Source organism: Indicator indicator, chromosome 13, assembly GCF_027791375.1.
Source record: "Indicator indicator isolate 239-I01 chromosome 13, UM_Iind_1.1, whole genome shotgun sequence".
Lineage (NCBI taxonomy): Eukaryota > Metazoa > Chordata > Aves > Piciformes > Indicatoridae > Indicator > Indicator indicator.
In genome coordinates, this window is record NC_072022.1 from 4,155,094 (window position 1) to 4,171,242 (window position 16,149).

Consider the following 16,149-nt stretch of genomic DNA (forward strand, 5'->3'; position numbering starts at 1 on the left):
CTGAGAAGTTATTTCTGGATTTTGGAGCTCAAGAAAATGTTGAACTTTTTAGTTCCAAAAAATGGAATGGTATTTCTCACCTGAATATGTTAACTAGATGGATCTGCATTGCTTGAAAGTGACTCTGGGTTTGCATCTTCTCTTTTCTTGAGTAATGTGTTCTTTGTATTGAACTTCTTTGTTTATTATTCTTTCAACAAGCAAACGTTGTTGTTAATTACAACTGACCCAATCTCCCTGTCATAAACCTTAAGCTGTTTTCCTACTGATTAAGGTGTTATGTGTTTTTTAACCTGCAGGAAACGTTGCTTTCCTTTGTTCATTATCTCCTGCAAGATGATGAGTTCTAATCAGGAGGAGGTCACTTTGGGCGCTTTTCTCCAGTATATTGAAGATATGGGGATGAAGGCCTATGATGGCTTGGTTATACAGAATGCATCAGACATTGCTCGAGAGAATGATCGCATGAGGAATGAAACAAACCTGGCTTACTTGAAAGAAAAGAGCGAAAAACGCCGAAAACAGGAAGAAGCAATAAAACGGTAAATATTTTGATGAAAAGATGAGTGGTCTGGCAGAGTGAATGAAGAGCGAGGGGCTTGGTCATGGATACAGTAAATGTGTTGAGCAGTTCATTTCTAAGCAGCTTACTGGTAAAAGGAGCATAGACCATTATCCCAGGCAGCTAACTGTACGTTTTGTTTTGTGTAGAAGTGATGCTGAATAGTCCTATCTTCCACAGTGGAAGAGTGTTGCACCCAAATGTACACAGTTTCAGCATATATGGCATCTTCAGTGGGTGTAATTCAAAACAAAAATTCTGTCTGTTTGGGACAGGAGATGGAGTAGAAAACAGGTCCTCATCCACTCGGTACTTTTTAGATGTATTTAGGTGGGCAGTGTACCATTTCTGTGTGACCCCTTGTGAGACAAAGACAGGTCAAAATGGATTCTTCTTGAGTTGCTGTTTTACATCTGGTCAGTTTTCAAAGCTTTCTAATTGCTGTCTGAGGTTTGACAGAAAAACGTCTGCTATTTACAATTTCCTCCAAATTCTGCTGCTCTGCACTCAGTAAAAAGGAAAATGAACCAGACCCCTGATGGGCAGAACTCATCGTGGCTTTTCTTGAGCAACCACACTAATTTTAATTGACTGTTAATGAGAGGAGCACTCTCATGACCTGGCCTCTTGTATTAGTGGAGAGCAATGAAACATCTGCAGTCTCATGGAGAGGAAAGGAAGGCTGAAAGGGATAGAAATATTTATCGTATATACATTTGAATATAAAAACCTGCCTTTTCTTGAAGACAAGGATAAATTGTGTATTACAGGGAAATCATCCATCCAAATGCTGAACTTCTATGTGCAGGTAGATAACTTGAGCATAAACCGATAGAAGCTCCTTTGATATTTCTCATTCCTCCCCCCCTCCCCCTCCCCCCCCAGCATGAATCTTCTGTATTTCAGTTTGTGATTAAATTTTATGGTCTGTCTTGGGTACTGTACATCCAGGTCTAACAGACATGCTGTGCTATGAATGTTCCAGCAACGCCTCGCTAGTCTGGTAGTGATAGAATGTTGAAAGGAAAAGAGCAGCACATACAGTTGTGCAGAGGAGGGAGAAGCAGTAACATAAAGCAAAATTATGGCTGCTTTATGTTCCACGCAGTAGAATGTTTTGGATTGTCACTAGTTTGGTTGAGGGAGTAAGAATAATGTGAATTAAGGTGATTAACAAGAGCCCATAAACTGTGTAATTTGGTACTGTTTAGATTGTTCTCAGTTCAGTTCTGGGTGATCTTTAGGGAGATTCAAGATTTTGGGTAGTCAAAGTCATAGGCAGCTTGTAGCAGAAGTTATGCTATGCACAGCTTAGGAGAGAAAATGTTTTTACTTGCAGCAGATTAATATGGGAAGGTTTTGTTTGATTTATGATGGATACATGTTTGGTTTATATTTTTTAGTGTTCATCTCTCTTTTGATTATGGAATAGCTATACAAACTGCACAGTTTCCAAGAAGAAAGGGTAGGGAGACCCATCTCAAAATATGTCTGACTCTGGCTGTCCTGTTTAGATGTGTGCCCATGAAGGTTACCAAGTGCCAGAAAAAGGTTTTGTTATGAATAGGTTTCTTGAGGCCTGACTATGTTGTGTACCTACCTGGTTCTTTCTGGTCCTCTAGCCAAGCTTCTCTAAATCATTTGAATGGCGGAAACAGTATTTCCGACCTTGTGGTTGGTTTGTGTGGGCTGTTTTATTGATCTTGGCAAAGTGATTTGACAAAGAGCTCTGGATAAGTGCAGATAATTTAAGGCTGAGCCAAACCATGGAATTCTTATTGATGCTCCATTGAGAGCATCTACTGAGACCTCTACAGAGGTCTGCTCCCTGGGTAAAGTAATAGAAGACACAAGGAAGATTATCAGCAATATCACAATGGGAAGGGTCTGACTGAGAGCTTTTAGGCTACCTGCCTGGTTTATCAGAGGAACAGCATGTGCATGTATGTGGATTGGAGGTACCAACACTTCTTGAACAAAGGATTCTTCTGCAGGAATCCATGTTCTCAACGGTCCCCTCTGCTCTCTTTGCACTTGGTTCATCTCAGTAACATTGAGGGGGTAAACAATATCCATCTGAGGAAACAAAGAAGGACAAACGTCTTAGGAAATCTCAGGAAATACTTTCTTTGATCTTTTTCATCTGTCATTTTCCTGTGTAAACATGAAGAGGGAACATAAGGTATTTGTGGTTAATTCTTGATTAGAAAAACTAAATGTAATGGCAGATCAAGGGGAGGACATCTGATCTGACTAAAGGATCTGTTATGTCTGAAGTCACTTAGCCTGATTGCAATTTTGCCTGCTCCCTATAGTAACCTCCAGAGATTCATCCAAGACCCTGTTGTCTATTGAAAAACAGCAGCCAGGGAAGTTAAAGTAGAATTATTGATTTCTCCTTTGTTCTGTGCTATATTACTTAGGTCTCTACCTTATCTTGGTGAGTATTTATATTATCCCTAATTCCTGATAGTGTGGCCTAGATAGCAAGTGATGCACATGTGCAGTGATAACAGTGCTACCAAGCTGGGGACTACCAACAGCCGAAAACAACCTCCTTAGCAACAAGGAGCCATCCCTTGGGATTAAGTGCAGGTAGATTTTGAGCAGGAGAGGGGGTTCCAGCTTTCCTTTTGCTTGTAGGAATCAAAATAAAGCAGCTGTAAGTCTTTGGCACCTACTGAAAATTACCTAATAGTCTGATTATTGAATTTTTCAAGAAGCTATTCAATTTTAGTGTTCATACAGAAGAGGGCTGATCATCTATTAACATAATAATGAGTAATTTATTATCTAATAAAGTGGTGGTATTCACACACAACACTATTTGGAAGCAGCTGTTATTTACCTAAATCATCTCATAACCATGTTGAATGACTTAAAAGTTCATTGAAATGCTTTAATCTGAGTAGTTTGGAAACAAGATGTGAAAAATGACCTAAAAATAAAAGCTGTTTGATGGTACATTTTGCCTTCTTGAGGATACATTGTGGTATGCTTCTTCAGTAGCCCTGATGTGCCTTCAATGTGATTGCTATCTCCTCCTGTGTGATTCCAATAGGTTAATTGTAGTGAAAAATATATAGATCTGTTGTACATTGCAGGGAATAAAACACCTCATGTTGGACTGGGGATAAAAAGCACCTAGTCTTTGTCTGATCTTTCTGGGCTGAGTCAGCTGATCTGATCTGAATTTCTGACCTAATTTTGGTATGGTACTTAGCGATCATGCAGAGAAAATAAGATTAACGTGCTGATCAGTAGCTGAGAGTCAGCCATGACAAATATATTAGTTTATATATTTGGGACCCAATTTTTAGACCTTTTTTCCTTCTACCTTTTATTTGCCTAATCTCACTACTTGATCATTGTCTGTTCAGCGGCTGTGTCCAGACCAAGGGAACATACTGGCATATTGCCCACAGGGCTTATAAATTGCAAATAAAGTTACAAAGCAGTATCATTGTCACTGGCAATGAAGTTGTGGCACTGCAACATGGACATTTACCATGATGCAATATCTGCTGTAGGCAGTGTTCCTGGGAACAGAAGGTAGCTTTACTTCAGTTGTTATGGGTGCCAGGGAAAAGGTGAGTATTTTCACCTTACATGGGGCATCTGTTAGGGTGAGCAGTTGCTTTCTTGACTCATCTGTAATTGAAATGCATACATTTTAAATACTATTCATCTATTATTCATAGTCTTGTGTGAATATATCACCAGTGTTTTTGTTTTTAAATTGTATAAATACCAAGTCTTGGTAAAAAACAAATAATGAACCCTCCTCCTCTGAAGGCTGAGATGTAGTGCATTGATCATAGGGAGTATACACACTTTCCTAGGAGGCACAGGCATTCAAAGTTCTGCCTTCTAGTTTTCAGGTGTCATTCAAGCTGCTCTTTTTGTTGGGGAAGTCATCATTTTGATTTTTAACATGAAGACTTGATTCTGCTCTGGTGTACAGTTGCTGGTATTAGTGGGCAGAAATTTCTAACTGGACACAGTCATCAAAATATTTGTTTTTTGCTTCTGATTTTGTAGCTTGTTCCCAGAACCTAAATGGCTCTGTGGAAAGCCTTGTTACTGCGTGTCGAGGTAAGTATCCAGACAGATGCTGTCAAGAGGAGGAGCTTTTAGGAGCACTGTTCTGTGTTAAAGCAAGCAGAAATGGGCCAGCCAAGCCAGGGGCAGAGCTAAGCTCTTGTAATAAAGCAGGAATTGTAATCAACAGCTGTCATCCTAACCTCTCCTGCCTTTGGCAAAGCAAATACGTTGAAGACTAGACCATTGGTAAAAGTAAGATCACATATTTCTCTTGCTCTGTTTGTTGTGGTGTTTTTTGTTGTGGGTGTGTTTTTGTGGGGGTGGTTTTTTTTTTTTGTTGTTGTTGTTGTTGTTTGTTTTTAATCTTCTTTTTAAGTTTGTGGAAGTAGTTGAATTCAGGTACTACCTGTCCATAGTTCTCTGTGGTTCCTGTCTTTAGCTTCCTTCATGAACAAGATGTAAATTGTATTCTGCAGAGAAAAGTCAAGGCTTATTGCGGCAAACAAATATAAAACATTTCTGTGCATGGCATTATTCACTACGAAAATCCCTGTCCATCTGAGAAAATTATTGTAATCTTAGAGATAATGAATGTGCTAGGGTGTTTCTACCAAAAGGTTTCTAGCAGAATCAAAAATAAGGTAAGCGAAATATTTTTGTTGTGAATTTGCTCGTTACAATAATTTCATGAAGTCAGAAAAATACTTCAAGTAAAAGAATTTTTGCAATATTGTTCCTTCTTTTTCTGATTATTTATTTGTCTGCAGTTGAAATTTTGTGTAGTGAACTAGATATTTCTGAATTTGCCGGAATGCTTGTGCCTGCTAGATGATTCGTTCTTACAACCAGTCTCAATAAAAAGGTGAAGGAAGTGCAGAAAAAGATGAAGGAAGTGCAATAAATATATTGGACCATAGTGAGGGGTTAGGCTGGAATACCTGAAAGCAGATTATTGAGATCTTCTAAATTACAGTCTTGTGAGCCTGTTGTTATTGGTGTGGGGATTTCGAGGGCTTGTTTGTTTTTAGGGTTTGTTTTGGGTTTGTTTGTGTGTTGTGGTGTTTTGGTTGTTTTTAATTCCAATCCAGGTTCACTGGATGAATGCGATTGTTGGGTATGAGGTCAGTGGTACATGCTTCTTTAATCAGAGTATGTGTTATGAGGAAGCTTAACTGTGGCACTGGTTGTTTTACTTATCTTCCTCCTGGTCATGCTGCTTACTCATTTCATCCTAGATTAAATGATTGCTGTGATACCACCTTTGTGGTGTGGAAGTGACTGCTGAGGTATGATATAAACTAATTCTTGTATGATTTCAAAATGTTTCTCTCATGAAGATTTCATAGGGTCTTTTCTGAAGTTGGTTTGATGTAGGAAGAGTAGCACTGACAGTGTTTTTTCATCAAGAGTAAGGATACCGGTTGTGCAGCCAGTGACCTCCAAATGTATTTTTGTTGCATTTATAAGTAAACAGATGTGATGATCTAGCAAACAAATCCTCCCTTCCAAATGCTCAGATCCATATGGTCATCTGTATTATTGCCACACAAAATAAACAACAGACACAATGCAAACTATATGATAGTGCTGGTCCTGTTATTCTGAGAAGTTTTATTTTAGGACAGTTAGGCAACAAATGTCATTTAAAATTTAGCACAGAGGCTGATAGTGTGCTTGGGAATTCCAAGGAAATAATGCAGAAATCATTATAAATTTAGCATCTAAATCTTGATGTTATTTTCAGTGAATCTTCCACAAATTTTGCCTAAAACTCTTACCACTTTTTGGGACAGTTATATGATTTCTTCCGCTTCGTCATTCCAGAATTTGCTCAGACATGTCCTGGTGTACTATGTAACCGGGTACGCTTTTGCTCAGGATTCATTTACTGTATTTAAAAGTAGTGTGGGGCCAGAGACCCCAGAGGACTTCTGAAGGTGTTACAGATTCCTTTTCTTCTTCTTAAAATCCAGTCTAAGAACTCCATGCTATGGGTATTTGCAGGCTGACAGCCCACCTCTGTAAATGGGTGAACTGGCTGCGCTCCAGTTCCATTTAGGCCTGTACCCACATGCAGCCCATGAGCTGGTGCCTCCTCTGCATGCTGAGTCGTTCAGAGGAGATCTGCTCTATACCGGCAGCCATCGCTGAAATGTGCTGGGAGGTCTGTGGGTCTTTGGGGCCAGTTTTAAGTAATTTCTTCCCATCTCATATCTGTTTCAAATTGGGGTTTGGGGTTTTTGTTTGTTTGTGTTTGGTTTTGGGTTTTTTTTGCTCTTTATAACTCTTTAACTATAGGATGCACGATTGTAATTTTAATGTAGTAGATAAAATGCTCTAGCATTGCCTCCAATCAAAAAGTTACTCTTATTAAGACAGAGATGCATGTTGAGCAGTGGGGAAGCACAACCAGTCAGAGTTGCAGTTGTTTGGAAAATGGCTTCAGGTAGATCATGAAATTGCATCAAGTAAAGAAAAATAAATAAAATGTGTTGTTGTGAAGACTGGCTTAAAAAACATGTCCAGATAATATAGAGTCTTCATAACTAATATAGGGTGGACTTCATTAACAGAGAAATATATATTCAGCAAAACAGGGCAATGAATAGGCCTGTAACATTAATAAAGTCTAGCTCATGACTTGCTGGCAAGATGAAAGCATTGATCTGTTACAAGACTTCCAGTAACCAAAACACACTCCACACTGAAATTCACTGGCACTTGACCAGTATTCTAATGTTGTGACCTGAATTAATGTACAGAAGACTTGCAGAAAGGAGTCTTCTGACCCATAAGTAGTGAAATTGAAGCTAGACACACTCCTGGACATGTCTGTTTAACTACATGTCCTTTGAAAATTCCACCATAACTGGGGAGTAAACACTGGGAACACACAGCACCGGTCTGGGAACCCAGCAGATATGAAGGTCTGTACTAGCGTGAGTGAATCTTTCTTTGCCTGCAGAAAAATCTGTTGTACCTGTTCATATAGCTGAAGGAAAGTATATTCTTTGAGTAAGTCAGCTCAGTTTATTGCTCTTTCTGGGCCATAAATCACAGCTTATTTAGCTGTTGTTATTAATAAAGATTACTTTGTGCCTCACACAGCTGGCAGATGTTTGCTCCTTTTGCTTGTCCTTCTCAGCCCCCTTCTCACTGTCTATGCATGCCTTTATCTATTTGTTTCCCTCCACAGGAAAGCATGAACGTTTTCTTAGCTTAAAGAAGGAAGTGTGTTCTTAGGCATGCCCCTGGAAGAAGGGAATGTCAGTACAGACATGCTGCTGCTGGGGGTGGGCATCTTGTTGCCAAGATCAGTGGCTAAAATGTGTATGAAAAGAGGAATGTGCATATGCACTGATTAGATTTTCATGCGATTGGATTAAAATGGGAGTAAGGAGAGATTAGAGAAGAAATGGGTTGCAGAGATTGTATTAGCTGTAGGTTTTATAGTTAATTTGAGACTCCTTTTATTTTTCCTTCTGGCTTTCTACTCTAATTTACTTGTAATCCTAAGTGAAGTCAGTTTAAGAGTATTAAAAAAAATAACCAAAGCCACAAAACCAACCAAACAAAAAAAACCCACTGTGGAGCATGTCCTCAGCACAGGCTCTTAATCAACAACACAGAGCCCCCACAGCCACATCCTGTGCTGGAAGGCTGTGATTTAGCTGGTGTGGGGTGTCCCTGGGAGACTTCAGCTTAGCTGGGACCTGTCAATTCCCTGCACTGCAGCATCCAGCACTACTAGGAGCCTGTGGATGAGCAAAGTCTGCTGGTTTGGTCCCACAGAAGGCAGACATAAGTGGAATTGGTTTTTTTGGGTTGTTTTTTTTTTTTATTGTACAGTACCCAAGGACCCCTCATGGAAATTAGATTCCTCTGAAACACTAACCCAGCGCAAAGGCAGCTCACAGCATGAGCTGAAATTGTACCCAACAGGTGACTAGAGGGACATGTGAGGAGTTAGGGGACTGCTCATTTCCTTCTCTCTATTACTACAGCAAAGAACAAACTGCAGTGTATCCCCAGTGGTTGTGATGAATTGCATCCAGCAGTACTCTCTGAAAGCTACAGAGAAACAAATGCTTCCAACAGATTCAGACAGATGCTGCTGAAATGTGTCACAACTGAGAAGACTACATCCAGCTAAACCCTTCAGAAATATTCCTGCCAGCAAGTGTGTCACTTGACAAAACTGTAACATTTTAAGAGATCAAAAATGAGAATAATGGTAGGGTTTACCATAAATTAATAAGAATTACCTGAGTTTAATCCATCTCTCCTTTTGGTGGATTATAGAGGGTGTATCTTGCCAGTAGATCCTCTGCTAGCTGAGGGCACTTTGGTTATTAACTTGAGATCACATGTTAGGAGCCATTAAGTGAATTGCTCTGTACAGTCTTTCCCTGAATGCCAGGGCAAATGCAGTATTTCATACCCTTAGCTAATTTCATGCTGTAATTTAATTTCTGAAACATACTTTTAATTGAATCTTTAAAGACAAAAGGAAACTGCTGAGTCCTTTGTATTGCCAAGGAGATTGTTTAAAAATGTAGCCCATCTAGAGAATAATCTTCTATAATTAAATGTAAAGTTTGTTTTGTTTCTCTGCATGCAGCTATGGAGAAGCAAATTTTTGCTGTCTGCAGAAAGCTCAAGGCTGGGAGAGAGGTAGTGGGCAATGTGAGAAGTTATTTATCTTATGCTCAGCTTTAACTCTGACTTGAGACAATCCTGCAGCCCTCCATGATAGGCAAGTCTGAGTAAATAAACAAAGAGATGCTAATTAAAAATGAGTCTGCTAACACCAAAATTACATTAGGAGATCTGAATAGTGATCTCATTTTTCTAATTTTTGGTAATAATCTGAACTGGAGAGATGTCAGCAATTTTGTCTTAAAGCCAAGTAGCACAACCAAATCAGTTCTTTGCATCTTGAAAGTGCATCCAGTGTTGCAGTGGTTAGGTTTTGATATTCATCTTCCATAAGCATAGAGGTCCATGTCATCTGTTATGCAATTTTATTATAGGAGAAACATCTTGGCTGGATCAGCAGTGATGCAGTTCTTCAATTATATGGAGATCCAATTCAAAATAATAATAATCAAGGGTGAATTCAGACCACTCTAAAGAGGAAATCCTGAGAGTTGCTTTATGGTTTAGTAGCCTGATTCCTTTGAATCAGCAAGCTATTTGCAATGGAGATTTTCCCTTTTATTGCTACTGATACACAGAGGAAATGAGGTGTATGTGGGAACATAAACCTGAGTAAGAAACATAAGGTTAAAGAGAAGCATCTAAAATTAAGCCATAAAGCCCCAACACAGAATCTTCTAACAGAGGGAAAGAACAAAAGCAACATCTTGTCTCTGTGCTGGAAGAGCTTGACACTTCCAGCTGCCCTGAGCCTGGTAGTGATTATAAACATGAATGGTTATGTAGCTTTTGAGACCAGCCCCAAGGAAGTGATGGGAAGAGTCTGGAAGCCAGTGTAGGGGTTGGGGAGACCCATTGGGCTTTAACTTGCATAAAATTTTTATTTGGTTTTCTGCTTGTAAGGAGGAAACACTATGAGAATTAGTTGTCTTTTTAATGTAAGTTATCCTATTCAAGCACTTTTACAAAGAAGTATAGAGGCAAAGGGCTAACTTTTATTAGCTATTCCCATGGCACTGAGCCCTAACTGATTTTATGTGATGGCTCAGAGACTCAGGTGCTCACTCTTCATGGTTAGGCTCATTGTCAGTTTTTGCCTGAAGGTTCTTTGTAGTTCTGCAGTTTCTGTAGTATCAGAAATTATGTATGGACTTGGATACCTTTTCTCTTGGAACAGCAACACTGATGAAAATTCCTCATGTGTGTATTAAATGCTGAAGTTAAAGGTGTGCCAAAGGTCCAACACTTCATGTTAAATTCTGGGTCCACAGTGCTACTCCTAGATGTACAGCAGCAATGTGCCTTGTTGGAGCTGCCCTTAGTCAGGGCAAACACTCCTAGGACTGTCCTGCAGGGACAGAATCTTTGATGAAATGTGACTTTGGGATGCAGGTAGCTCCATCCATATTCCAACACTGAATTAGGAATGGTAGCTCGTTTGTTTTGACACAGTTTTTGTTGTTCCAATGAAACAGTTGTCCCTCATTCCTCCCTCTACTAGTTATGTCTGCCTTTGAGGGCTGAAGCAGAAATACAATTTCCTGTGTTTAAATGCAGAAGTGTACTGATATTCATGTACTGGGATACACCAAATATACAGCTGCTTTTAGAGACAGAGCTGATAGTGCTTGCATTACATGGCTTTGTTTTGGGATTAAAAGTCTTTTAATCGGCACATCACAAATACCATTTAAGAGATAATTTAAATTATTTCAGCTTTATAGCTGAACTGTTAGTCTAAGTGCAGCTTTTATTCCTAAGAAATCCTGTTCCCGCATTGTTAATCTGAATTCTGCTCTGTCTGTGACGAAGCTGAAGAACTGCATATGTCCTCGCCATGGCAACCCTGCTATCACATGCTACACACGGCAGTTCAGCCAGAGCTTCATGGCTTATTAAACAGGCAGCACAGACCTCAACACACGCTGTCCTGCCATGTGACTGCTCCAGCTCTGCCAGCTGCTTAAAGGGAAACTGGACTGGTGCATCGTAGTGTTTCCATCAGCATCATCTGCGTTTCTTCCTCTCCTCTGAGATGCTGTGAGCTTCTAAAAAAATGGATAATGGCTGAGAAGACTGATTATACATGGTTTCTTCTGGCTGTCTTCCATTTGGAAAATACCTAGCAACTTAGTCTGGTAGGAGGTGTCCCTGCCCATATCAGGGGGTTAGAACTAGATGATCTTTAAAGTCCCTTTCACCCCAAACCATTCTATGATTCTATGTGCAAAGATAAAACAGTGATTTTCAAATTTATTATTATTAATTGGAAATTAAAGGGCTTTTTGGTATAATTGAGTGGGCATGTTCTGCTCCTATCTCTGTGGGCTTTTCCTAGATTTAATTTCACTTTTTTTCCTACTAGAATAAGTGAGGACAGATCAGAAAAGTCCTGGTCCATTCCACTTTCAACAAAGCATTCCTAAAACATTTGCCGGAGAAGACCTTTGCTCCTTGCTGATTAACATACATCCTCTTAGGTCTGATAATGACAATGATCTTCATCTAGTCACCCAGCAAAATGTAACCTGTTACAAACTTTTCCTGACTTCTTAAGGAAAAGTTTGGCATTTGATTAGCAGATCTGAGGGGCTGCAACCTCAGTAGAATACGTGGTGATGAGCAAAGAAGTTCAAAGATGGAGCTGCAGTGGAATCAGGCCCATGCCCCTGGAGAAAAGGGACCAGCAGAAATGCAGTCTTGCCCTGATTCCACCACTGAAGGGCAGACATAGCACAGTGTCATCTCTGCTGCCTGTTGGCACTGTTCTTGAATGGCGCACACCTGCATATTCAGGACCTGCTGGAAAACAGATTCTCTACTAAAGCAGCATGTGGTGGAAAGGAAACCCTTTTCCATTCTGTTTTCCTTTCCTCTCTCAGATCCCTGATTGAAGAGGCTCGGCTTCTCTTTCTCACCTAGTTGCAACCTGAGGTTTTTGTGGCAAGCACTTCATTTGAGCCCAGGTACATCAGCAGGTGCTTCACTGAAATGGAGAACAGCAAGAAAACATTGTGAAAAGACTGCATTACTCTTAATTATTAATTGCTCCCCAAACCCCTTAAGTTACTTAGTCCCTTATGTATGCTGTGCAGGTGCAATTTACCAAGAGCTGGAAAGATCAATTGTCAGATCCATGTGTGGAAATTAAGCATTTTTGTGATTTATGGTGTTGCTTTTAAACATTAGGGAAATCTGGTTCAGATTTTCATCTTCATTCCCTAAATAATCAGTCAAGGTGCAAATGCTTGCAATTAACACTATTCAGTGAAAGACTGCTGGCTCCTCGCATTCTGCTTCTGATGAGTTTGTTGTTTGGTTACCACTTTAGAGATGATAACCTGCTTTGGGAGTTAATGTAGAGAGGTGCTTGTATGTCAACTGGCCATTAAACTGAGAAGCAGTATTATTGGTGTTATTAGGGCCACAGATAAGGAAGGTGCAGAGCATATCCTTGCATCTCTGCCAACAATCCTACAAGGATTCTGATGTGCAATCAGTATTTGAGTCAGGAGACATTACGATGGTAATAAAAACTGTTTTGGCAGGCTAAGGTATTTTAAGTTACTGTTTTAATTGCATCTTATGACAGTGCTGATTTTGCAGCATATTTACTTTGTTGAAAATAATCAACTGTGATATTATTAAGAGGGTAGGAGAACTCTGAGATCAATTCTTTCCCAGGAAGGCACTGAACAAAGGCTCTGCCTACTCCACTGCAATGAAGTGAAGATTTTTGCAATCTAAAGATTTGTGTTTTAACCACAGATTCCTATATTGTGTTTGTTTGCTGTTATAGCAGTGGAAAAGGTTATTTAAGCTCATGACAAAATATTTTGACTAGCCTCTTCCTACTTAGTTATTTGTTTGTTCTCAATATATGTCCTCAATATGTTTTTTGTGAATTGTCTTCCCAAGAGATTATAAACAAGATGGCAGCTTTCACCAGCTGATCTTTGTTTTTTTGTTGGTTGGTTTTTTTTTTCCCCCACTTACTGATGAGCTGCTCCAGGAGAGTCTGCACAAAACGGGTTTGTCAGACTGGGTCTAAAATTTGTGGGGAAAATGTCATTACCAGAATACACCAGGAGGAAAAAAAAAAAAAAAAAAAGCCCAAGAACTTCATTGCAAGACAGTTAAGGTTGCTAAGAGACAGAATATAATTATCTGCAATTTGTTTACCATTCAAGACACTCGGAAGGGCAGAGCTGGGGACTGCACTGAATTCCAAGCTACGTCAAAAGTAAGCCAAACATATCTGGTTGTCAAATGCAGGTTTAAAAAGGGCATTTGGAAATTACACTAGAGCTCTAAGTCAGACCTGTGTATTTTTCTAAATGTATCTTTTCAGTTATTTTAATTTCCCTCTTAGTCCTGAAGTCTTCATACATCGCATGTATTTTGCCTGATAACATAGAAGCTGTTGAAAAAATTAAATTTACAGAAACACACATTTTCTAGTAAACTCTTACAGCTCCACTTGAAAATGAGAATTTATTCCTTTAGTTGTAGCAGTGTTCAGTGTCCCTGTGTTATGATTCCATTGCTGATGTGCATTGATGTTAATTTAAGGTTGGCCAGCATAAGTTGTTGGCTAATTTTGTATTTCTTTCTCTAAAATGTTTTGTGTTGTACTTGCACTTTGAGAGAAGTACTGCAATTTACTTGGGGTGTAAACTAAGTTGATGCCACAGTAAAGCTTATGTTTCTCTGTGTCACTGTGGCTATTATGTAGAGTATAAGAGTTATGCCACTTGAAACTATTCATTTCCTTGGTTTTAAGGGCATACATTTGGTAAATTAAGTGCAGGCAGTAAAAAGAGAGCGGCAGAGGATTCTCCCTCTGTTTTCAGAGTGGTAATATCTTCCATTTCTTTCTCTTTAATGGAAGTAAGTCATTTTTAGCTAATGTGAAACACAAGCTGCAATATTGAGGAACTCTCCACAATACTGAAGGAATAAGCACTTCTAACCAGTCTGAGAGTAAGCTCAGATCCAAACTGATATGCAGTCAGTATCTCTGAGGAGGAAATAAATTATTTCAAATTTCCCCTTCCTTCCTAATAACGTCAGATCAGCAATTAATAACTAAGTAGAGATCCAAAAAAATAAGCACTGTCATAAACTGAGATGCTGAAGTCTGTTCATAGAGGTGTAGTACTGCTTGGGAAATATTGCCCTAGGAAGGTTGGGCCAGAGGGTTGTCCTGCAGTGTGGTCTTTGGCTTCTGTTGTGCTCAAGAGGGCTGTGAATCTTTCCCTTCACTGAAGTTCACCATGACAGAAAAAACAGATGTTTGCACCAAGCTTCAGCATAATCAAATTCCACTTTCTCCATGCCCTGGTTTTGCTCCTCAGTTAGGTCCAAGATTTTTAATAGTACTGTTATTATTTGCATACTTGGCTGAGGGTTTTTCCCTTTTTATGGTCATGTAGATCAAAGCAGGAGAGCAGATGTATACATGGATCAAGGTACTTGTTTGCTACTAGTGGTATTCATGTCCTAGACATTTTGGGTTTGAGCAATCCCAGTACTTCGAAGAGGCCTGCAGCCTGGTCTGCATAATTTAGACTCCACCTGAAAAAGTCAAAATGTGGCAAATATTCCATGTTTAGTATCCCTGGAAACTGATTGTTGTGGTGAGAGTTTTATGATCATGTGGAGAGTTGTGGTTCTGGTGAGCACAAGGTTTACGGTACACAACAGTCACCTTTTGGATTGTGAAGCTGGCACCTCTTGGCTTTGCCAATGACAGCCGAATCCATAAGCAGATGGTGCTCAAGTTCAGCCATTCCAAGGCTCAGTTTTTCATGCATCCTGATGTAAATTACTCCACCTATATGACCCAGGTGCTTCAGTTCTAACAGAAGGTGCCTAGGTGAACAGGATTGCCTGAAAACTTACTATATGGGTCTAAGTCACTTAGTGTTAGAACTGGCAAGAGGATGCAAGTCTCAGCATGGTGCAGACTTGCCAGAGCTTTTGGGTTAAAAGGTTGCAGTAGCCTTAGGTTATTTAAGGTTAGTGGAACCTGTTCAGAAGGATGAGCATGAAATCATAGTGTGAGAAAGAAATACACAGCCTGCTATTCTTCTGTCCTCTGTGAAATCAAAACATTAATATTTTTTAGTTTGAAAATATCAGATTGTTTGCGTGAAATTGGATCTTTGCCTCTTCACTACCAGAATTTTCAGTTTCTTCACTGTGGTTATGAGACCATAGGGTATAAAGATATCTAATTCTGCTGATTTACCACTGTGTGTTGTTTTTAAAGCTTAGGATATTCATTAGAACCAAATACCAGCAGAAGTAAATGGATGAATAATTTGTTTGAAAAGCAACAGTAAAGTTCCTGAGATGATTCATACCCAGATTGCTTCACCCAAAGCATCAGAGCTACTTTTCTTTTACTGCTCTGTCCTTTTCTGTCTCTTCGCAATACTTGCTGCTGGAGATGATGCAAATCAGTTTTCCCAGCCCTTTTTATCTTGATCTATGTGTGCCTGGAAAGCAGTGATACACACCCTCCTCTGAGGTTTTTTTGAGCATGTAGTGGCTGAAGCTTGTACAGCTTCATTTGATTAATTTGAACACAGAAGAGGAAGGTGACATCCAGTTATGTGGGTTTTTTCCAACAAGTCTCCTACAAAGCTGCTGAAGCATTCAGGAGTGAATTGAGCTTCATATTAAAAGTGGCCAGTTTTCCCCCACTTCAATTTTAAAACCTCATTGTGTAGATGATTAAAAATTCAGGTTTCAGTCTAAAGCAAGTAGTTTTCTGGAGCAGAGTTCTCAGGTACCAGCATTTTCCTCTCTTTGTTTTTGTATTTATGAAGTGCCTCTAAGTAAGAGAAGCAGCGAGGTCACCTCAACAAGCCCCAGTC

At 39.5% G+C, this 16,149-nt stretch overlaps 1 protein-coding gene across 1 annotated transcript in view; it reads left to right on the forward strand.

Moving 5' to 3' along the window:
* The first annotated feature begins 327 nt into the window (after positions 1-327).
* The window catches only part of NYAP2 (neuronal tyrosine-phosphorylated phosphoinositide-3-kinase adaptor 2), a 118,897-nt gene continuing 103,075 nt past the window's right edge, over positions 328-16,149 (forward strand). The window contains exon 1 of the mRNA XM_054386240.1: positions 328-542. Coding sequence (XP_054242215.1) covers positions 337-542 — 206 coding nt within the window. The 5' untranslated portion in view covers positions 328-336. The remainder of the gene's footprint in view (positions 543-16,149) is intronic.